The 23859-nt window shown below is 43.1% G+C and overlaps 1 protein-coding gene across 5 annotated transcripts; it reads right to left on the reverse strand.

Annotated features, from left to right (window-relative positions):
- Nucleotides 1-1401: 1401 nt before the first annotated feature.
- LOC146195080 (uncharacterized) lies at nucleotides 1402-22828 on the reverse strand. 5 transcript variants are annotated; one of them, XM_084597679.1, is made up of 5 exons: nucleotides 22790-22828; nucleotides 13865-13964; nucleotides 12859-12975; nucleotides 11902-11978; nucleotides 3801-5631 (listed from the first exon to the last, which is right to left on the reverse strand). In XM_084597679.1, the coding sequence occupies exons 2-5, from the start codon at nucleotides 13887-13889 to the stop codon at nucleotides 5530-5532; spliced, it is 321 nt and encodes a 106-aa protein (XP_084453805.1). In that variant the 5' UTR covers nucleotides 13890-13964; nucleotides 22790-22828; the 3' UTR covers nucleotides 3801-5529. The 5 variants fall into 5 exon arrangements, 1 of the variants encoding a protein (XP_084453805.1); XR_014705955.1 differs by lacking the exons at nucleotides 3801-5631; nucleotides 11902-11978; nucleotides 12859-12975 and adding an exon at nucleotides 1402-3728; XR_014705956.1 differs by lacking the exons at nucleotides 11902-11978; nucleotides 12859-12975.
- Nucleotides 22829-23859: the final 1031 nt, after the last annotated feature.

Below are 23859 nucleotides of genomic sequence, written 5' to 3' on the forward strand. Positions count from 1 at the left end.
ATCAAATCCACAACCAACATCCCACCGGAAAGCAAGGCTCACATACACCTAGCTCCCATACCCATACCCAAGAACATGTCGACGCACTCCCACGAAGGCCAGAGAAGAGCAGAGTGGACTTCATGAGACGCATGATAGGAATAAGCGACAAGGCAGTCTACACAGACGGAGCCTTGTATCCGTCTCCTCACGTGAACGCAGTGGGTAGCCAATCACCAAGAACTCATAAGCCTATCCATTCAGAACTACAGCACACTGGTAACAGAAATGGTTTCTTGTATTTCCCATGAGTTGTATGTGACGAACTCTGGACCAGGCAGTGGTAACTCAGACCACTATCAACAAATTTATTGAACTTGCTGGAAAATCTTTATCGTCAACCATGAGGAAGTGATGACTTTACTTTCTATATTTAATATGAACCTGTGTAAATGTCAACCGCTGATTGATTGTTTCTTTTTTAATATTTCATATGCTTGCCTCTTTCATTATTGTAAGAGTGTTTGATTATACCCTTCTGTCCATATGTATAAATTTTTGTATGAGCAAATACCTATGGGCCCTTGAGGCCCACTCCTGCAAAAATCCTCATTGGGATTGACAGTCTCTCAAAATAAACTAAAAATAAATAAACATAAAACAAAGAAACAGGGGGAGGAAATAACAAGGGAATCCACCAATTGGGGATATGAAATCGTACAAATATTCGCAATATCCAGCCAAGAAATAACTTTGCTCTGCTAACCTAGGGCAAATATTTCACGCATACTCTAAATAGAAGTTTGTCTCTCTCTGACAAATGCATTTTCCTTTGTTTCCAACAGTTCAAGATTCACCGACATCACAGCAGCTGCTGCTGGGAATATATGATGAGGCGGAAGCACCAGCCCCCTCCAACAGTGCTCCTTCCTCGCAACAGGAGCTAGCCGACACACAAGAAAGAGCAACTAGCTGCCTCAAGCAGAACAGCGAAACGGTACACAGGACAGAGTACTCCCAAAGATAAAACATGAAACATACATCAGGTAATGTCACCGAATCTGTTTATTGGAGACTCAAATGTCCTTGTTCGTTAGATACTCATAACCACTACTTTAGAAAGTTGAGCACAGGAGAAACCAAACAAGGCAACTGTACAGGGCATGCTGTGCACTGACTAGAGCCAGCTTAGCAAAATGTGGTCTTTAGAGTGTAGAGTTGATGCTATCCACACATGAAGGATGCCTTGAATGCTTTCAGTCATGCATGTACTTGGTATGTGTGTAATTCCTCGAATGAGTGCCTAAATGGGTTTCTCTTTTCTCATTATTTTTGTCAATTTTTAGGGTTCCGTAGACTTCAGTTCCTTGGCATGAAGTTGCTGACAAGGCAAGAAGAGAAAGATTACATTATCAAGCTCAAAGAAAGAAAAAAATGAAAAAAAAAAAAAAAGCTTGAGCAAGAAGACGTGCGTCTTGCACTGAAAAAAGAACGCCTCGCCAATGAAGAAAGGAAAATAAGCCTTCAAAGGGCAAGGCATGCAGAAGAGGTTGCCTGTAGGGCAAAAGAGAGAGAGTATTCTGCAGCAGGTGCAGAAGATGCTTGATGAGCAAGAAAAGAGAGAACAGCTCAATGATCTAACTGTAATTTTATGCAATAAATCTGCATGGATGTTTGTTAGACATTGTGGTGGTGTCTAGTGCAACAGTGATAGAAAAGAACTATGATGTGCACTTCTGGAAAACAGTGCATGTGTTCCTTGCCTTCTCTGTTTCTAAGCACTCCTTCCATTCTTAGAAAACAAACATTTCCAGAGCCGCAAGGTCAAACCACGAATTGTTGTTCATGCCAAGCAAGTGCCTGAAGTCCTCTATGTGGACGAGGACCTTATTAGAAATGCTGGAGAGGACGGAGTAGTGCCTCCCGAACGTGCGCTCCAAATCACACAGCCTGTTCGGGTATGCGAGTATGCGCAAGGTTATGCAGAAGGGCTCGTCGTCGGGCGCCGGAACTGCCTGTGCCGTATATAAAACGCCAGGCAGCAGCAGGACATTCTGAAGCCTTCGCACATGGACCTCTTGAAAACGAAACAGCGTGTGAAACACTCCATCATCCGTTTCTTCGATACTGAACAAACCATGAGAAGAAAGTGGGCCTCTTCGTTCCGCGGCGAACACTTCTAGGCACAGAAGACCTTCAATTTCAGTCCAGTTCAGAGCAGACAGTAGAAACGGATCTTCCAGGATGCTTCGTAGCGGAAGGAAAAACCTTTCCGCTTTTTATTTAAAATTCTTTGTCCCGATAATCACCCTAAGACATTATAATTCTTGTCAAATACCAACAACCAAACATAAAATATCCCCAACGTTTGCCTTGGACTCATAGACTGTCAGCTCCTTTAAACATTTTCCATGTGATGTCACAGTACCATGCTGAAAATGATTGAAACAGTATACTGTGCCTGTGAACATGCTTTTTCTTTTGTGATTTGTTGTATGTACCCAATGATGACCTGCAAGGTGGCAGGGCAAGCTGAATTTGGTTAAATTCATACTTATGCATGACTACTATATATTTCTTTTAAATAAAGAACCATACTTTATGCAAGGATGGTGTGAAAGGTGGAGGCCCAACAACTTCCTACACTACATTCACACATAAAGTATATACCAAGACCTCCAAAGCACTGTGACGCCAAAGATGCAATATGTGCAGTGCCACTCCTGAAAAAAAGAGCCTGGTTTATAAATATGAAAAAAATTATCTGGGGCTCGCTCACTGCCTGCAATTTTTTCTAAGCTGGAACGAATTTAGTGACTTTCAGCAAAGTTTATATTTAATAGGTACTGTCATTCTGAGCCACCATTTTCCTTGAGTACACATAATTTGCAAACGCTTAATTTCAGGGGCATATGTGACAGGAAATGTTTTTCGAGATTTTTACCCGCAAAGTGAAAACCAATCAGGTGAAAGACTTTCAAAATAAAATAGGCGACTTATCATGCCATAGTCACATCCTGTACAGGCCAATGCCGACTGTCAAGACTGATTTCTTGAAAACAATTTTTCACCGAGAACTAATAATGAATGGAACATGCTACCATCAAATCACAATTACCTAGCACATGTTTAGATAATCTACACAGTGTTTAATCTTGTTTTATTTATATGGCAGTTTTATTTTGTATAAGTAGTGAATGGACTTCAGCGTTGTTTTCAATGCTTATTTTCTTTTGTTGTTGCCTTTTGTTCCAGGTTTGAACGTTGTGCCATCTAAACAGCCTATGCTCAGGGCTGACAGTATGAATAAAGGAATGAAATGAGAGATGCTGCTTGCCTGATAGCTTTCAGGCGTCGAATTTTGCTGAACTTCGATGTCAAGTATTTTTGTTTGACATATATATTGCCAAAGGTTGTTGTCGCAGGTGGCATGAAGTACAGCTTGCTTTGATATACAAGCTTTGTCTTCTTGTCACACACAGGTTACAATAATTGATCATGCACTTGAAGATGGTGAGGTGGTTGCTTGCTACTAAAGTGATGCCGACCTGCAGGCTGAGAGCAGTGGCTCAGATTTTGAAACCCCTGCAGCCCCTGCAGCAGTGGCTGGCCCATCGCACACAAGCAGCAGCAGCCGCATCACAAAAGCAAGCAGGAAGAGACCTGCTGCCTCAGTGCTGAACAGCCTGCCAATGCTACACCAGCAAGCAGAGGACCATGCGGCCAAGGCAGCCTCTGACAGCCATGAGCTAAAAAGAACAGCTCATCAAGCTGCAAAAAGATTCAAATAAAATGCAAAAAGATATGCTCAAAATGATGCAAGCATATTTGGCTTCAAAACAAAATGTTTAATAAATTTTTCTTGAATCATCGCTTTCATGTGCTAAATGAAACAGTATCAGCTGCAGTGCTCAGAACGGCAATCCGAGAACCTTTGTGTCAATGCAGGATGTTAAGAGATCTTATTTTGCCTAACATGTCAGTTTCGTTAAGTGTCTCCCTATACACTAAACATGACACTTTTAACTAGAACACAAGGTAAGTACAATGAAGACAGAAACACTGAGTTTCAGCTAGTTAGCAGTTTTCCTCTTAACTAGCTGAAATGCAAGTTATGATTAGTTCAACTGTAAAGCAAATGTTAAAACCTAATCATTTATATTTCTCAAAACGTCCACGGGGCAAATGCATGCAAGTATTGTTTCTCATAATAGGAACGCTCAAGGCAGTTAAGACTTTTCAGCCTAAATTGGCAGCTATTCAGTTGGGCTGGGAAAATGTATCCATAAAGTAGCTTTTATTCTTCGTGCATGGTGCACTGCCTGCCTGTTGCACAAAATAAAGTCATACCAATGCTTAAAGAGACATTTACATCAAAGTAGCGCCAGCTAAATTCCTTCTCTCCCAAGAGGTGAGCAAATAAATAGCATATAAGACTGTTTTCGAAGTCTACTTCTCAACTTATGGTTCTTGGCTCATTCTATACACTCGGTAGCGCACAACTTCAGTGAAACTTGGGTACAGAAAGCACTTTTACTTCAGGCAAGGAGCAAAATATTTCCCAGCAGGGGGAAGCGGTAGAAGTGATTACTGCAAGTAGTAAATAAAAAGCACTGGAGTACATTTTTCAGATGTAAATACAGATAGCACATGTTGCAGCGCATGCTTCTATATATGGAAGCGGGGGAAAAAATACGAGCTTACAGCGCTTTAAACATTCTGGCACAAGAATGGACCAACATGCCTCCAGAATAGCAAACTTCTTCAGCCATAGTGGTTTTGTACCACCGTACTGCTGCGTAGAGAAACTGCCATCTGAGACAGCTGATGCACCCACAGAGGAATGACAGCTGTTTCAACAATGTCTAACCTTTTTCCGTGCGACTTGCCGATTACATGAACATCGATGATGGTGTCGCAGTTGCCTGACAGCTGACTAAGGACGAGATAATTCAGGTAATCACAAGTGCTGGCAATGACAATTCATCGCAAGATGATTGTGAACAGCTGCCCCAACCGCTGAAGTGCACTGTAAAAGAAGCCGCAGAAGCACCGTCCGTGCTGGAGGACTTCCTGGGAATAGATTCCCAACGGTGTGCGTACCACGGAGCATCTGGCACCGATTAGCGCTATTGTCGCCGCTTAAATTCATCCAAAAAAACAGAGGGCAATTACCAACTACTTTAGCAAATAAAGGTATGTCATGCTAGGGCATATTTTCTTCTTTTTTGTTCATTCGGTATTTTGACAGTCAGATAATTCGACAATTTTTCGCGGTCCCGTCTATATCAAATTATGAGCTTTTACTGTATTAAAAAAAATAGAGGCCCTAATCTATCTCGGAGTACCTAATGTTTGAAGTTTACACACTGAATGTGCTAACTGTTCCTGCCGTACTATTGTTTTGCATTTCCTGAGCGCTTTCTGTCCCTAAGAAAGTACTTTCAAGTCTTTGCATGCAAGCCAGCCTCTTTATTTTCATGATTTTCCTCTCATAAAAGTATCAACACCACAGACGAACATATTTGCATACTGCAGATTTTCATGCATTCAAGAAAATTTTCTTTGTAGAAAGCCTGCTGTGGCACCACAAGAGGTGCCAAGGGTACTGAACGGCTCTCTTACTGGAACCTCCATTCTTTTCTTGGTTCCCTGCAAATTAACAAAATTAACAATGACTTCGTCGAAGAAAGTTTGGAGGTAATCCGATGTTTTCATTATTATACTAGTACTTTCATTGAGCTGCTAATGCTGTCAATTCAGGGGCTTTCATTGACTCTGATAATGAATGGAACATGCTACCCAACTCTGCCAACAAGTTATAATCACTTAGCAAATTTTTGGATAAGCTATAAAGTATTTTACACTGTTTCATTTCTATGCCAGCATTTTATTTTGTATAAGTGGTGCATAAAAATCAGCGTTGTTTTCAATGTTTATATTCTTTTGTTCCATGTTTGAATGTTGTTGCCTCTAAAAGCCTATGCTCAGGGCTGACAGTATGAATGAATAAAGGAAATGAAAGACGCTGCTTGCCCACTAGCTTTCATGTGTCAAATTCTGCTGAATTTTGATGTCAGGTATTTTTGTCTGACATATTTAGTGGCAAGGGTTTGTGTCGTGGTAGTTGCAGTTTGCTAAGAATGTGGTGCCAACGTGCAGACTGTGAGCAGTGGCTAGGACTTTGAAACCCTGGCAACCACTATTACCGGTTTCCATTGGGCGAACAGGAGCACATTTAGCTGCACTAAAAGTGCTCTCGCCAGTTTCGGCACCTACCAGTGGTCGAACAGGAGCAGTAGCATCGTGTTCTATTGGCGGAGGAGGCGCGCTTTTGGGGTCCCGAGAGCAGCCGAGAGCACTCCTCAGTGCTCTGTCGCCAGCGGCCGAGTACAGGGAGAACGGAGAAAGTCATGTGACCTTTCCGACGTCACTTCTGGTTACTCGCCTGGAGCCCGGACAGGACGGTCGAGAAAAATGGCAGAAGACGACAGCTGTGGCGTTCGGCCGGCGGATACAATTGAAACGGCAGCTGCTAAGCGCCTACGTCTAGATGAAGAATTGCTGCTGCTATTGGACGATGACAGTAGCTTTAGCACAAGCTCATGCACAACCTCCTCTTCCGACAGCTCCTTCATCATGGCCATGAACAGCCGCTGTGCTTCTCCACTCATGTTGAAAACCGCGACAACGGGAAAACGCACCGAAGGTATTGTGCGCGCTGGACGGAATACGGGCAATGCGAGCGCGGAAAAAGTTTGTTCACATGACACCTGATGCCACCCGCTCCCCCTCGCTACGCTGCTCTCCGAGCAGCGTGAATGTTTCATTGGGGAGATGAGAACGCGCATGCCCAGTGCTCTCGTGCGCTACTCTAGCTGCTCGTTGCTCTTGCTCCTGTTTGCCCATTGGAAACTGGTATATGACCGAACCCTCTGCAGCAGTGGCTAACTCATGTCACGTTTGGCTGTATCTATCTTATTCCTATGCAGCCATCAGGCAACTGTGATGACCTACTGCGCCCCCTACTGAGCCCCATAAAAGCAACTGTAAGGCATAGCCTCACTCCAATGGTAAAATGTCCGACAAGCATGTAGACGCGCTCATCGTCTGCTACTCTTCTGTACTCAAGTGCCCAGCTGCCTCACTTCCTTGACTGCAAGGCACAAATACACAACCCATCTCATGCAAGCAGCAACAGCAAGCAGGGGAGCACACAGCCAAGGCAACTTCTGACAGCCATCAGCTCAAAAAGCAATCATCGAGCTGTAGCGCAGCAGCGCCATCTATGAGCCTTAACGGAAAATAAAATCATGGGAAAAGCCTGCACTGATGTCTGACAGGTGGAGCCACATCTCTAACTGTATTCATTGAATTTAGATGATTACATTATCTCTTAGTTTGCTGGGCGCAACGATTATGCAATATAAGGGTATGAGAGGGCTCGGAGTTATGATGAGGTGAGCAGGGCCTCACATTACATTGTTGGCATTGGTTATGTCGCAATCAATTTCTACCAAGCGCCTGTGCATGCAAAAGCAAGGCTGCAGTAGGGAGCTATGGTAGTATTCTAGTAAAATCAGCAGATAACCTCCTGGTTTGCAGTTGACTTAAAAAGCGCACCAAGACATGCATTTGAGTTGATGCAGGCATGTGTGAGCTTGTTCGATGCACTTACTGCGAGCTCATGCACTGAACAAACAAAAGAAAACTAACAAGGAAACCATATACAGTAAAACCTCGTTAATATGTACCCACGTACCAAGTAGTTGCGGTTAAAACGTACTTGAGCGAATTTCCCGGCTTAGCCACCATTGAAACCGATTGAAGTGGCTCACCGCTTAGGACGTAGTGCCTCCACCAAGCTGTGACGCGAAAAGCTCCCGGCCTTTCCAAAAAGCATTATCAAAAAACGAACCACCGAAACGCTCCCGGCCTTTCCAAAAAGTATTATTAAAAAAACGGACCACCGGTACAGCCAACTATACGACATCGCAGCCACGTTCCGAGTGCGGCGATGTCGATGTCAACAGGGAGCCCAAGAAGCATTGGCTGCTTCTGCATTCTTGCACGCGAACCAAAAACGCTGACGCGAACGCATCACTGGGTAATTGCCGGGAGGATATTTTTGCAGGTCCTGGGTGCCCAATCATGTGACACAAAAATGACGTAGGGTTTACGTCACTTCAGCGTGTCCTGTCGGTGCTTTTTTTTTCTCTCTCTCGGGGAGGAGGGGGGTAGTAAGGGGGTGGCTGCAGGATGTCTTTAAATACCAATGCGTAGGAAGGATGAAAGGAGGCACTTGGTACTCGGACTATGGCTTTCAGCTGGAGGAGGAGAAGCGAGCCGTCCTATGAGCAAAGCACGCCCAACACGGATGCTTTCTTCTTTTTCTTAGCAATGAGGGGCGGGCAGGCTAGCCAGTGTAGACAGCGTGGTTTCAAACCAGTGACGACTTGGAGCTGCCCTCAGTTAAGCATAGAGCAGTATGGACGCTCGCTTGCTTCCTTCCTTCCTTCCTTTTTTTCCTGGCCGTGAGGTATGGGCTGATTTGGCCCGAGAGGCAGCGAAGGGAGCGCTAAAGATCTGACTGCTTCTGTGCGCACCATGTTAGAGCACAGGGCATAATAGGCCGCTTTTGTACCTTAAGTTACGACCGTCATATGAAACAGCTACAAAGACGGAAAATTGTCTGTCCATAAGCTAAGCAACATCTTGTATAATTTCAAAGCTTAATCACAAAGTCAAGGTTTACGCGCCCTTTAGAAGATTCTCTCAGTCTAAACGGTTATTTTCTGCCACTACAAAACTGCATGTGCGTGGGTGCGCATGCGTGCAAATAACTAAAGCACAGATACTCAATATATTTGCAGCTCCGCATATGGTCAGTACCCGAGCATGTTTTCATTACAATGAGGAAAACAAACGCACAATCCCTGCAGCCTATTGCAAAGAACCCCACAAAACCACCGGAAGAAAAAGAACAAAAGGAAAAGATTGCGAACGCGCAGAATAGGCGCTCACTCTACACTTTCCCACATCATGACTTTTGACTGAGCAGCGCTAGAGTGCGCTTCTCTCAAGGAAAAAAAAAACTCCACAAGCAACGTGAACGTGACTATAGGTGTAACTACAGACGTGACGTATAGGCTATGTTCCCCATGTGTCACGTCACTGCGCACCGAGGAACCTCCCGTAATTACCAGCCCTACCGCAGTCACCTCACCGTCACACCATAAACCCTACCGTCTAGCGACTTTACCTATGTGACTGCTCGCGCCATCTTCGCACTGCGTGAGACTTTGCATGTGCTGTGCTGCTGAGATTTGGCAACGTGCTTTTTTGGGGGGTGACTTTTGTTTGGAGGTAGTGCTGTGTGAAGCGTCAGTGTGTGCACGAACGGTAGGCACTATGCCAAAACCTAGTCAACCTATGTATCGCATGCTAAGGAAAAGTTGGACGTCATTCATTCCATAGAAAATGGAAACACAAAGAGTGCTCTAGCGCATGTGTGGGACTTGCCCTTGACAACAGTCTGCGGCACATGAAACGCTCGGGAGCTGAAAAATGGGACCGCATCGAATATGAAGAGGTGCCGCTTGAGGGGATCTGCTTTTCCTGACATTGGAAAAGCTTTGGTGCTGTGGCTTAAAAAAGCTAGATCACAAAACCCGCCAGTCACCGGACCTCTTCTCGGCGAAAAAGCGTAAGCGTTTGCAGCCCACCTAAATTCCGAAGATTTTTCTTGCAGCAATGGTTGATCGGCTCGTTTTATAGTTCGCTACAATACAAGTTTGAGGGTAGTAAGTGGAGAGGCAGCACACACGGACAAGGAGGGTGCCCAAGAATGGCAGAATGAGCTACTAAAACAAGAGTTACGCCACGGAAGGCGTTTTTAAATTGGATGAGTCGACACTTTTCTACCAGCTTTCGCCCAACAGAACTGCACCTGTGGCAAGCCTGCAAAAGAGTGATTATCGGTTGTTTTTACAGTCAACATGACCAGCAGCCAGAAGTTGCTACTCCTTGTAATTGGATGCTATGGCAAGCCAAGGTGCTTAAAGGCGGTCGACTGCCCTCGGACGTTATTTTTGAGTTGAGGAATGAGTTGGGAACCGAAAACTTCAGCCCTTCAGTGGCGGAAGCGTCTCAAGCATTGATGGTTATGAGGGCGTTCGGTGAGAAGAGGGGCCTCATGAAAAAGCTTGCCCCCAGTCTCGCCGTTTTTAAGACTGCTGTTATCGCCGAAAATGACGGACTTTTGGTCGGCAGCACACCAATAAAATGCCTGTACGTACATGCATTCATGAAAATTTACTGCACCTGAATTTTTCCTCTTTCGGAGCATCAATAATGGCTAATTTGTACTGGTTTTTTAATGTGTGCTACCGGATAGTGCATACTTTTCCCGTGCCTACATCAACTACATATTAACAGGGTTTTACTGTACCAACGTTTACCCCATGTTTCTGGTGAGTGTAGGTCCCTATATGCGCTATTTGGAACAATAATAAAAATAATCTTTCCGACACACTAGAAGCAATACAAAACTGCACCACTAGATTCACCTTCTCTGTCTATTCTTATCATGAAAGTGTCAACAAACTAATGTGCAATGCTCATCTCTCGAATTTACATAACCGACATAGCATCGCAAGACTGTCTATTTCATAAATTCTATTATCGTGTTCCGCACGAGTCTGTTACCGTCACTGCATACCACATCTCCAGCTGCATGAACCACAGAAAGCCCATCCATCCTCCACAAGCCCATACATCTGCGCATCTATATTCATTTTTCGTGCGCATAGCGAAAAACTGGAAGGACTTGCCTGCCGACGTTGTGCTCTATACTGACCCATCACTATTCAAATAATCAGTCCAAGCAATATTATGCCCTGTAACCCACTCCCTCAAATAATACCCCTTCAATGGGGCCTTTGAGGTTGTAATAAATAAAAAAACATGACCGCAGACGAAAAAAACGTTTTTTTTTAAACAAGCTAAACAATTTTCTTAGTGACTGAGCTGCCGCTATGAGGTATTGCAAACACCAAGGAGACAATAAACTATCTTTTACAAAATGTTTTGCATCACAGCAGATTATGCGGCTGTTCCCTTCATCTGCTGTCGGCTGGTGCAGCAGACGATAGGGTACAATGCTCAAAGCAAAGCAGAGCGAACGCAATATGTGTAAAAAGGATATAAAAGAAAAAGTAATAATAGCAGTAATTTAAACTATATCACATAATTTTTGCCGTACAATTTGACAAGTGCAGGTTTTCAGCATCTAGGCTGCCATCATTCCAGTCCCCTCAGCTTAAGCTTCAACAAGTTAAAAGCCCATTTCTAGTCTACACATCTAGAGAATGACAGCGGTTCGCGGCAACATTCTTGCGAACATGGTATGCAGCTACAATTTCGAACTTTTAATGTGATTTAAACGCCATCGTCAGTATGAATGATTTGGGGCATTCCATCTGAAATGTCTATGTAAATTTGCACTGGTCTAGGTGGTGTGACAACTTCTGCCGAGACTGAGAAATGTGATGCGACTTCTACAAGTGCTAGGACCTGTGTTTGGTAAGTGAAAGTGTATCTCTCTTCTGTGTGGTCCCTCCAGTTGCTTAACCCTTTAACTGGCAAGACCAGATAGAGCGATGCTAAAATTTTTTCCTTGGTTTGTATTCGTTTTTATTAGTCGAAATGTACATCCAAAAAAATAGGAATGCGTTTGAACAAGGATTTCAAAAAATACAGTACGTCAACAATTTTGTTGATCTGCCAAGATACGGAGCACAAAGCTGGCAAACTGACATACGTCAGTGACGTCCTATTTGAGGTGGAAGTGAAGAAAACAGTTGTTTCCGCTTTTCAGGCACGAAAAGACATCGCATTTGGTGCACTTGAAGCCTGACATACCTTTATGGCAGAGAGCACAGCGCCCTCTGACCTGCTGTGTTGACTGCGACTTCCATAAAACAGTGTTGTTTCCATGGCTACAAGAAGATAAGTACGTTACTTGTCGGCAGAAGAAAACACAACCATGAAGTGATGAAAAGCTAACGTTCCGCGGTGCTCATTTCACCTTTATATGAACACGCGTACTCAGATTCCCGCCATAAACCCTTCCCTACAAAAAAAAAAGTGACCTTGAGCAGCTCACATACAAGCGGCAACGCTGAGCTAGGTCTAAACAAAGCTTTCTGTGTATCTTTACGTGTCCTGCATCACGTTTAAACCAATTGTGGATATAAAAACAAACAGCCGACTGCACATCATTGACGGTAAAATTTTACTTTATTTTGGCAGCTCAACAATTTTGTAGACTATGTATTTTGTTCTGCACTGCCGCTTGTGTAGTGAAATATGTTATACTATTCTCCAAGGGCCACGTTTAGAGACGCCTCTACAAAGAAATAAAATTGTCGCCACCCTTACCTTTGAATATCGGCTGCTGCTGAGGTCAGAACTCTGCCAACGTGTCGCGCACGCGAAGAAGACGACGACTGCACTTTTAGGTTGAACACGGTCATTACTGACCATCTAGTGACGACTCATACTACTTTTTTTTTTAGAGCCTACTTCATAAAAAGGCTAAATTTAAATGAACACGTTCTAAATTTTAGGGAGAGGCGTTTTGTGGTGGCCTATAGTCCTACAGTGGGTCAACAATATTGTTGATCTGCTGGTTAAAGGGTTAACATGTTGTAAGGGTGGGCTTACGTCTAGCGGATTTATGAGAACTTATTTAAGGCATGGAGAAAGACAAGGGAAGCAAGCAGCCACAAAGGCTGCCAACACCGTTCAAGCCACATGCATGCACCAATTCCCACCAAAATTAGTGGTTCTTGAGTAGCTACTTTCAATATTATTCACCTTTAACATGCATGAGCATGGTTTTTCCAGCTTGTCTTTTGGAAGTCTTTTCCGTGAAGCTAATTGAATGGCACCATCTGACTTGGAACTTGAGCACACCTGTGGCGGTACCACAGTCTAAAGGGCAAATGGGTGGCCACGTAGACTGCAGAATTAATACAGACATGGAAAATAATACGGCACGATTCATGAATGAAACCTATGCCATTGTCTTTGTTTTGATGGTGCGGACCAAGGCACCAAAATCACTGTAGGCCAACAGGCCTCCATAGAAACAATGCACCCAAAAGCCTTTGTACAGCCCTCAGCTGAAACCAAAAAGCTACTGGTTCCAACAGATACTGGTCCTGGTAGCTTCTGGTTCCAGTAGCTGCTAAAATGTGCTTCAAAACCGTACTACTGGAACCGGTAACATCCCGACAGGAAACCAGTACGAAATCTTGTTAGAATCAAGTATTTCTTAATCAGAAATCGGCTCAAAATTAATTTATTACCTGAAAAAGGGCTTCTCCATAACAGCTAAGAAATTTTCCTTTTTCCAAGATTTGTAACACAACTGCCCTGTCAAGAGTTAGATTTTGCTTTTTTCACTATGGCATTTTTGTCTTTGTGGCTGTTTCCTTGCTGGTGCCTGCAGCAAAAGGTGTGCAGCAAGCAAGTTTTAACACCTTGCTTTTACTTTTTTTTCCCACATTATTTGTTCCACATTTCCACATTTTTGTACATACACACCCGAAGCCTATGTTCCAACTACCGAGATCATCTGTCCACACACAGGCTGGTGTACTTCATGAACAGGATTCCAGCACAAAGTACAACATAGCAAAATGGCTACAGACTTGCCCGCTTTGATGGGAAGTAACACTGAGTTTACAATCTGATGCTTTCCTCGTGCCACGTTTTTACACACTGAAAGCCCCAGTAACATACAGGCTTTCATCTTTCCACAAACCTGTCGCCCTTGTGACGTATCACTTCAGACTTCCAAAAAGCAGGAGGCACTTACCGGGACAGCTGAAGACAAGGTACATAACTCACTAGCAAGGACTGAAGGCGAAAGGTTTGCCAGGCTTTGACAGCACAGAGCATAAGCTTTCCACGTGGTCCTGAAAGTAAAGGAAGTATGCCAGATCAAGAACAGCACAATTAAAAAGTTTTCAACACTACCATTACCATTTCAAAGAAAGCAGATATACTTAACAGACTGCAAAAAATTATGAAACGCCTACCATGATGCCAAGAGCGAAATTGGGGATTGTATCTTTAACGGAAGCAAGAAATGATTTAGCTCCATGCTACAACGTAAAGCCCATTTGCATTTTTTCACAAACACAAAGGTGAAAACGGCTTGACCATTTTGGAGAAGCTTTGGAGCAGTAAAACAAGAGTTTTGGAGCATCCTAATTATGTTTTAGAACAGTTTTTAGGATCGAACACTCTCAACAAGTGAAATTTTCTATTCCTGATATACAAAAAATCCATTTTGGTTCCTTTTAGCTCAATGCTCTGCTAACTACATATGCATCTCTAACAAGACTGGATAAACAACCAAAATATATAAATAGATGTTTAACATAACCCCAGCTGACATGAGCAACAATTTGGAACAGACTAGCAGCAAACTGAATGCTTGCTTCCATATTTCATAACTGGAAATCTGACAGAATCAAAGGAGGAACCTACCACCTTGAGTCGCTCAACCGATTTAAAGTTCACATCAATGAGCAACATATTTTTACTACCTTCTGTATATCCTTTTTTTCTTTTGTCCCAAGCCTGTGCTGATAAATTTCTGGGCCCTGGTCAGTATAGTGCCTTCATGGAGGGTAGGCAGCACTGAAGGGATAGCCTTTTTTCCTCCTTCACATTCTTTACTTCACTGTCTCCTGGTTCCTCACATTACTGCTTGAGCTACACTGGGGCTTCCTCAATTTCAACAAGTTCGCAATAGGCCCTCATGGGTGACCAACACTGTTGAGAACAGTTCTAGTGACAGGCACCTTTGTGATGTCCCCCATAACGCATGAAGTATGCCTGTGTTGGCTTGACGACTTTGTTATTGACAAAGAGGCTCTATGATTGAGTACCTACTTAGCTGCATATTTTCACAGCAGAACCATTAGAAACACCTCGTATAGTTCTTTGCAGCAGGACAAGTTCCCAATAGCTCGTAGTTATTTGCGGTACATGCTTCACTACTGCTCTAATTTCCCTCACCACCAGTGCTTTGAAAGGCTGGGAGAAAGTGATATGTCATGTGCACTGATTTTTTTTTTTTTTTTTTCATAACTCCCTCCAATGCTTGTGTCTCGTTTTAAATTTACTTGTGAACATCAGATTGGGTCATATTATTTGTAGGCAGTACCATTAATGGACCGCTATGTGATAAAAACTCGGCAAAATTTGATGGCAAAACACAGGTAAACGGCGTTTGGAGCAGTTTTGAAGCAGGATGGAGCAAGGAAACCAGTTTGGAGCAGAATAAAACAAATGGAGCAGCACTTCCACCCCTGCAACCATTATTACTGAATATGCGTGTCACAGCCAAACTAAAAACCACATTAAAGGACAGTGCCACGGGCTTGTGACACCCCCCTAGTCTTTTCTTTACATCTGTTTCAAAAAGGTCTTACACCGGAAGGTCATTTTTGTTTTTTCACCGAAGATAAAATGCCAATTTTGCTCAATCAGTCAACAAAGAGGAAAAGGCATTCAAGAATACAGCATCCCATGATAAAAAAAACTGGCAGCAGTGCCAGTGTTAGGTTGCAAGAAATTTAACCCGTTCTTTCATCCGAGTTTTCACCACTTCTTCTCCGTCCACCTGCACAACAGAGCATAACAGAATGCTGGCCAGGTCACCCTCCTGCCTTTTCTTTCCCCCTCTTCCTGCAGCTGGAACAGGGGCAGCTGGAAGGCAGCTGGAAGCAAGCACGACGTGGGCCATACAGTGTTTTCAACAGAGAGCTAACATAGCCCTGGTGCTAATGTGGCAACATGTTGCCATTGCTACCACTACAGTTCTCCGTACTAGCAACATTTCACATTTGGCCATAGCAGCCTACTTTGTCCATCTGCTGTAATTCCTGGGGTCATGCGTTTCGTCTTCTTCGCAACCCCCTCCCCTTTCCCCCTCCCGATGCATAAAGGCTCCAGAACACACCAGACCTTCTTAAGATGCGTTAAGTGGTGCCAACATTTTATAGTGCACTATCACTAAGACCTGAAACACCAAATCTGCTGATCATTGCCAGTATTACGAGAATAGACTAGTCCTCAGTGGGCTCATAACACCAGGAAAGATGTCTTCTGGATTCGGAAATGCAAGATCCATGTGCTGGGTATTTTTGACTATGGTACTTGGCCGGTTTTCTGAAAAGTCATGTGATCACCGAGAGATATATTCAGTTTGAATGAAAAATTGGCACTAAGACAGCTTGCGTGCAGGGAATGCAGAAATCTGAGATAAATTAAGCAGTAGATTAGTACAGAATGACAGGTGTATCAAGAAGTAAAGTGGATCTGTAGTAACCACGCGTATACGCAATTGTGACTGTTCGCTGCTGCCCTACTCGAACAGTGTTAAATATCTCGGCCTGTATCTTGATTCTAATATGTGTTGGTCGTCTCAAATTGACCACTTATTAAAGCGAATGCGTTCCCTTTCTGTGCAGCTGTATCGTATAAAATACACTGCACCTGTAAAGTTGCGTCAGACTGTATAAATCTTTGGGAGAATCTATGCTTAGATACGGCATTTCTGTCTATGGATCGTGTGCGCCCTGTAAGATTAGGAAGGTTGATAAGTTGTTGTGCAGAATCTCCACTAATTTGCTGTATGGAACTGCTTATGAGAAGGCTGACTACAACACCAGGATGGCTGAAGCAGGTGTTAGTCCCCTGCATGACTTGTACGTGCAAGTGGTAGTTCTAAGAAATTACTTTTCAAACCAGTTCAAACAGCCAGATAAAAAACCAGAGTCCATTAGGCACATAGCACGTTACAAGGTACCAAGGGTTTATACCAATTATGGCAAAAAGACACAACAGTTTTATATTCCTTACTATTTTAACAAACTACCAGCAGATGTGTTGGGTTGCGATTCTATGAAGGCTACTAAATCTGCACTGAAAGCGTGGATTGTAGGTCGCGAAGAAAGATATTAAGCTTCTTTGTAATTTATGTTCATTTTTTTCTTCTTTTTTTTTTTTTTGCCGATTTTATTACGTTTATTGACTATAGGTTTCAGTGTCTTTTTAGCTATTGATTGTACTGAGAAAACTATATATGCATTGTACCAGCTTTCTTTTTCTTTCTTTTTTCTTTTTTGACTGACTGTGTACTATCAGCATTTTTATATTGAATGCATACCGCTGTGACTGCCGTTGCCCGCCCACAAGCGCTTGCGCTTCTGCGGGCACCCGCTATTTTTTGCATGTATATTTCTCGCAATTCTAGCCAAGTTTAACCACCGTAGCGCCCCCCTGGGACCAATCTAAAGTGACGTCACCTTACGACAGCTCACCGATGGGTATAAAACAACCGTGGATGCCGCATCGAACCAGTGGGCCTGGCAGCAGCCGTGCAGGCAACATGCTTAGCAACCCTTTTTGCTTCATGATCCAGGTCGTGGCTTTTATCAGCTGGGAGGCGTCTTCCACGTGCACCTGCTATCCTGCCGCTATCTGCACCGAGAAGCTACGCTTGCCTATGGTATCACCGTCCCCTCCCGTCAACTGCTGCGTCATCAATGGACAGCCAAGTTTAACCACCGTAGCGCCCCCCTGGGACCAATCTAAAGTGACGTCACCTTACGACAGCTCACCGATGGGTATAAAACAACCGTGGATGCCGCATCGAACCAGTGGGCCTGGCAGCAGCCGTGCAGGCAACATGCTTAGCAACCCTTTTTGCTTCATGATCCAGGTCAGTAGGTACTTACCGGTCAAATGTTATCGTAATGACAACAGATTTTTGCTGCTGCTGCCTTGCCCACCATGTGTGAAATACCTTGTTACATGTGTTCGTTCGATTCCTTTTGACCTGTTAGCTTGTGGGGACATAGAATCTAATCCTGGCCCTAGTGAAAAAGAAATGCTAGAACAGTTGCTAGCTGGTCAAAATGCAATGCAGTTAGCTATCCAGGATATACAAACCACCCAGAAAGACATAGTGTATAAAATCTCTTCTTTAACGGAACGTGTCGATGGTGTGGAGCGACAGGTTAACGCATTTAGTATGGTAACTGCTCAAGTAAAAGATATGGAAGAAAATATGAACGGAATTGAATCTGCACTAGCTTCCCTAACAAGTAAAATAGATAACTTGGAAAATTTTAGTCGCAGGAATAATCTAATTATTTATGGAATAAAAGAACCTTGCACCGAAACACCTCAAGAACTCCTGAACACAGTGGGTGTGCTTTTCGAAACTAAGCTAGAGATAAAAGCATCAAGCATTGAAAGATGTCACCGACTTGGGCGAAAAAACGATGCAAATCAAGACCGACCTGTAATTTTGAAATTCCTCGATCATCGTGAAAAGATGTCGGTATTAGCGGCTGCACACAAGCTGAAGGGCTCTAATGAGTCTATTTCAGAAGATTTCTCGCTTAGAATTCGTGAAAAGCGCAAAAACCTGTGGAAGAGCTCAGAAAAAGAAAGGGGCGATAAAGCAAAAGTAAAGCTAGTTTACGACAAGCTCAGTGTAAATGGTGTACTTTATTACTGGGATGATGTAAAGGGCATGCGAGTCAAAGTAAAGAAAAATGGCAGTTTGACGGAATATGCGCGACACTCGCGTACTGAAAATCCTGAACGTGAACTGTAGGAGCGTTGTTAATAAATGCACAGAATTAGAAGGACTCTTGGAAGCCTGTGACCCGGACATTGCTATATTAACGGAGACATGGTTAAGCAAAAGCGTTTACGATAGCGAATTTGTGCCTCGCGGTTACTATATCCATAGAAAAGATCGTGGTAGCAAAGGGGGTGGGGTGGGTGTCCTTTTCAAAGCCTGTCTAACGATGGCAAGAATGCCCGACATACAAAACGTCGAGGGAATATTCTGCAAAGCCTATCATGACAACATTAGGTATATTATAGGTGCTATTTATAGGCCACCTAACTCTTCCCCTGAAGTACTAGATGGTCTTAGAAACTATATGATTGAACATGTGAAGCCTGGTGATCGGATTATTTTGGCCGGAGATTTTAACCTGCCATACGTAGACTGGCTTTCCTTCTCACAAAATGTTCGGGGAGATAAATGTGGCGAAATGATGATAGACATAGCGTTTGAGTTTGATCTACTTCAAGTCGTTGAAAATTTTACGAGAATAACAACTAACTCGAGATCAATACTCGATATATTCTTCATAAGTGGAGCAATTGGAACAAACAGCACCTGTGAAGTTCTCCCTGGTATTTCAGATCACCAGGCTGTGTTATTAACGCTTTCCGATGTCTCTCTACGTAAGCAGCCTATGAAAATATCCGTGCCCAATTTCTCGCGTGCAGATGATGTGTCAATAATAGATATGCTATCTTTTGAGTTTGAGTCCTTTTTGAACAACACCGATGATATTCATGTTTTGTGGGAAAGATTTAAGTGCCTCATAAACCATTGCATTGATCGTTTTGTTCCTCAAATTTTAAAAAAGAAAAGTCGGAACCCTTGGATTTCTCGTGGGACTTTGCAACTGAAAAGGCAACTTAAGCGTTTAAAGCATAAGAAAGGTACTGCTAAGGATCTACCTGCACTACTGAAGAAAATTTCTGAAATTTCTTTTCAGCTAAAGGCACAAGTAGCTTTTGACAAACATCAATACTATGGTGTAAAACTTCCCAATTTCATTTCATCGTCCCCCGAGAGATTCTGGAGGCTGATTACACCTACATGTAGAACGAATGAAGTGTTTGAAATTAATGGTGTTGAATGTGAAGATGGTTGTCAAATTGCAAGTGCTTTTAATTCCCATTTCAAGTCTGTTTTCACTAAAGACAATGGCATTCTATCAAACTTCTATAATTCATATCCACCAATACATGACATTAACATCACTGAACAAGGCATACTCAATCTACTTTTAAATCTAGAGGTTAAAAAATCACCCGGGCCAGATGGCATTCCCAATGATTTTCTGAAATGTTATGCTCCCTGGACTTCAAAGTATTTATGTGCTTTGTTCTCTAAGTCTTTGTGTGACAGTCAAGTTCCAAGAGACTGGAGAACAGCAAAAATAAAGCCTCTCCATAAGAGTGGTAAGAAAAATCAAATTACAAATTACCGCCCCATTTCATTAACTTCAACATCATGTAAGCTTCTTGAGCATATAATACACAAACATATTTCTGAATTTCTTGACAAGTACAACATTCTATCAAGCGCTCAACATGGTTTCAGAAGAGGTTTTTCCACGTCCACACAGTTAGCTATTACCGTACATGATTTCGCAGCTACAATAAATTCAGGTAAACAAATCGATGCAATCTTTATGGACTTTGCAAAAGCTTTTGACAAAGTTTCACATAAAAAGTTACTATTTAAGTTAGATAAAATATTAGCAAACCCACAGCTCATTAATTGGATCTCTTGCTATCTTTCGAACAGACAATATGTTTCTTTTAAGAATCAGAGTTCTTCTAAGGTTTCAGTTGACTCCGGCGTGCCGCAAGGCTCTGTTATTGGACCTCTTTTATTCTTGATTTTTCTCAATGATATTACAAATAACATTGATGTTAAGATTAACCTGTACGCCGACGATTGCGTCATTTATTCTGAAATTAACAGCGCTAATGATCAGTTAAAGCTAAATGAATCATTTCAAAGAGCTGTTTCATGGTGTGAAGAATGGCAAATGGAGGTTAATTTTGAGAAAACAGTATTTATGAAAATAACCCATAAAAAGAACCCTCTTCATTTCAGGTATTCAGCCCGGAATATTTTTCTATCTGAAGTTGAGCAGTTTAAATACCTCGGTCTTTGGATTTCAAAAGATCTTAGCTGGACAAATCATATTAAATACGTAGAAAGTAATGCTAATCAAAAACTCTTTTTTCTAAGACGAGCATTAAAACTATCCACACCCGCTGTCCGGTTAATGGCTTATAAAACCATTGTCCTTCCAAGCATAGAATACGCCTCTATTATCTGGTATCCCTATACACAAAAACACACCAATATGATTGAAAATTTGCAGAAGAGGGCAGTCCGTTTTATTTACAATAGCTTTGGGCGCACCTCAATGACAACACTTTTAGCAAAGGCCAAACTTCCTTCTCTTACCGAAAGGAACAGAGCACTGCGCCTAAAATTTCTATTTCAGTTGATAAAGGGTGATTACAAAGTTGACGTGTCACATATAATTTCTTTCTCTACAGGATATGCCACAAGACAAAGACACGCCCTAACAATAGCTCCTTATTCCACTCGCAATAACTGCTTCAAATATTCTTTCTTTCCCAGGACTATCACCGAATGGAATAAATTAGACAATGACACTGTTTCACAGCCATCTGTAAACTTATTTTGTTCACGCCTTAATCTGTCCGGTTTTGTGTAATCATTACAACCATCTGTTTTGCCATGACTTACTTTGTTTGTTGTTTCCGCCTCTTATTGAACTTTGTATTCTTGTTGTTGTTGCCTATGTTATTGTCTATAAGGATGTATCCCACCCTGCTAAAATCCCGCATGGGATTGCAGTATTCATAAATAAATAAATAAATAAATAAAGTTCATGTATGTATGTTCATGTATATGCTGCAATAACTGAGCACTAACCACCGACGTCTTGCCGATTTTTGGAGAGCAATCTTTTTCGACACCCCCGCCGCTACTGACAGCTTCCGGTGATAATGGGGCATATAAGGCCTTCAACTTAAAACAGATTTTCAATATTTGAGTGAAAACAAAATTTGTATCAATTTTTGTTGTTTTATTTTTGTGCACCAAATTTTCAGATGGCGAAGAGAAGTGCCTTTTTCGTAGTTGAAGTTATAAGAGATATAACATCGAATGCTGCAATATTTCTTCATTGAAAGAGAAAGCAATCTACGTACAATAAAATATGAGCTTCAAATAGGAACTGCGCCGCGCATACAAAGCGAGCGACCAACAGCTACTGTTATCATTTTCGAAAGTGATAGCAGAACCTGATTGAACGAGGGTGAAGGGGAAAGTGAACAAGTGGAAGTGATGCGATGTTGCTGGAACTGCTGGAACAGCTGCACCCTCTCCACATACTCGAATACACAGCACAATCGGCGCCACAACCATGCCGAGGGCTCGCCTCACGCTTTGAATCTAATACTGAGCGCGACAATAGGCAACTCAGGGCATGCCACCGCCCATCTGTGCTTCTCACGGTGACTTAATCTTTTTGCGCAGGTCAAAAATGGCTCAATGTGCACCAAAAGCTCGTTTCTTGCTAAACTGGAGGGCAGCTCATCGAGGCAGCCATCCCCAAGGAAACATTTTTCATTCTTCTCTCCACCCCTGCTTTTCGTACTCAGAAACAAAAGCGTGATGACCGCACTGCCCAGACGAAGAGCAGTTTTCTCGTCGAAACGTGTACTAGCGGACAGGGGCTCTTCTTCAACCTTTGTTCGATTTTCTTTGACAGTTTGTAGCCATCTTCGCCCCGTTCTACCTTGAATTTAGTAAGCTGCAGAAACGTAGAACCTAAGCGGAATAGCATTTTTACCTCTGTCATACCGGCAGATTTAACCATTCCAGCGGCAATTGCACCAACGGCGAAAGAAATCGAAGCGATGTTAGCGCGCCCAAAACCTCGTGCTTTTAAACGACAGCTAAAGTGATAGCATAACGAACACCTGGCAACTTAGAAAAACAGCTCCAAGGTATCTATCAAAGCTTCGTGATGAGGATTTCACATCACTGCAGATCGTCAAACTACGGGAAACCCACCTGTGCAGTACACTAGCTGAAGTTAACCGCTGGCTCGAGTTATAGTGCCTAGAATATACTGGCTAGTGTGCCGTCCGGCAGCGCTTCCCTATGGGCGAGGGTGGCGCCATTTGCAATGAAAGCCAGTTCATAGCGGCAGAGGGCGCTGCTTGTCGGGAGGGTACCACAGGAGCAGACGACGCGGTTTTTTCGTTTCGGAAGCCAGTCTGTTCGTGTTGTGCGTGCATATGGGTTTTCAACTCGGTTCAAGCTGAATCTGGTGCTCTTTTTTTCACGGAAGTGCAGCGTTTGTTTTTGTGAGTGGGGAACTGCATATGGGAGTCGTTCCGTGTGCTCTTGTAGTAATTTCAGCGTGACTGAATCCGTTGTGTGCGTGCGCTGTGTACGTGCGCTGTGTGCGCCTTTGGGATCTGTTTTTTTTTTTTTTTTCATCATATCTACGAAGAACAAAATGAGTTCTTGATTGTAATTTTGTCTGCACGGAAATATGTCGAAACCAAAGCGGCAGTTCAAAGAGAAGGCTTGCTTTGTGCCTTTCTGCAAAAGCGGTCTCCGGTCGAACAAGGAGAGAGTTTCAATGTTTACTGCACCATCTGATGCTACGCAGCTCGCAGAATGGGAACGCCGCATCAAAAGAAAAGACAGAAAGTTATCGTCAATGGCTGTGGTGTGCGAGAAACATTTTGAGAGCGACTATATTGAGCGCGTGTTCCGTGTCACCGTGAACGGCGTTACAAATGAGCTTCCCCGCGATAAACCACGTCTGAAGCCCGACGCCATACCTACTATATTCCCGGATTACCCTGAACATCTTGCGCGCAAATCGCCAGCAAAAAGGAAAAGTAGAAATCTGTGCGAGAAAGAGCCTCCAGCAAAGCGTTGCAAGCGTGGTGAGCCAGAAACCTCCGAGTTCAGTTCAGCCATTGGGAGTGCCGAACCAGTGATCCTTGAAGAGTCTCGGCCCGCCAATGGAGGTGAAATGAATGAAAATTGCTCCAAACGTTGTAGTCCTGAAGTAGCAAGCGCTGCTGCTGCTGAACAAACCCCTCCAATTACCAGCGAGAGCATGC

This window comes from Amblyomma maculatum, chromosome 3 (assembly GCF_055883805.1).
Source record: "Amblyomma maculatum isolate TAMU_Amacu chromosome 3, ASM5588380v1, whole genome shotgun sequence".
Taxonomy (NCBI): Eukaryota; Metazoa; Arthropoda; class Arachnida; order Ixodida; family Ixodidae; genus Amblyomma; species Amblyomma maculatum.

Coding starts and splice junctions, on each gene's coding strand:
- LOC146195080 (XM_084597679.1), bottom strand. CDS start 13,889: ATGTACCTTGTCTTCAGCTGTCCCG. Junction 12,976..13,864: donor CCTTGTCTTCAGCTGTCCCG/GTAAGTGCCTCC, acceptor TTTGCCCTTTAG/ACTGTGGTACCGCCACAGGT. Junction 11,979..12,858: donor CATGCTCATGCATGTTAAAG/GTGAATAATATT, acceptor ATCTTCTTGTAG/CCATGGAAACAACACTGTTT.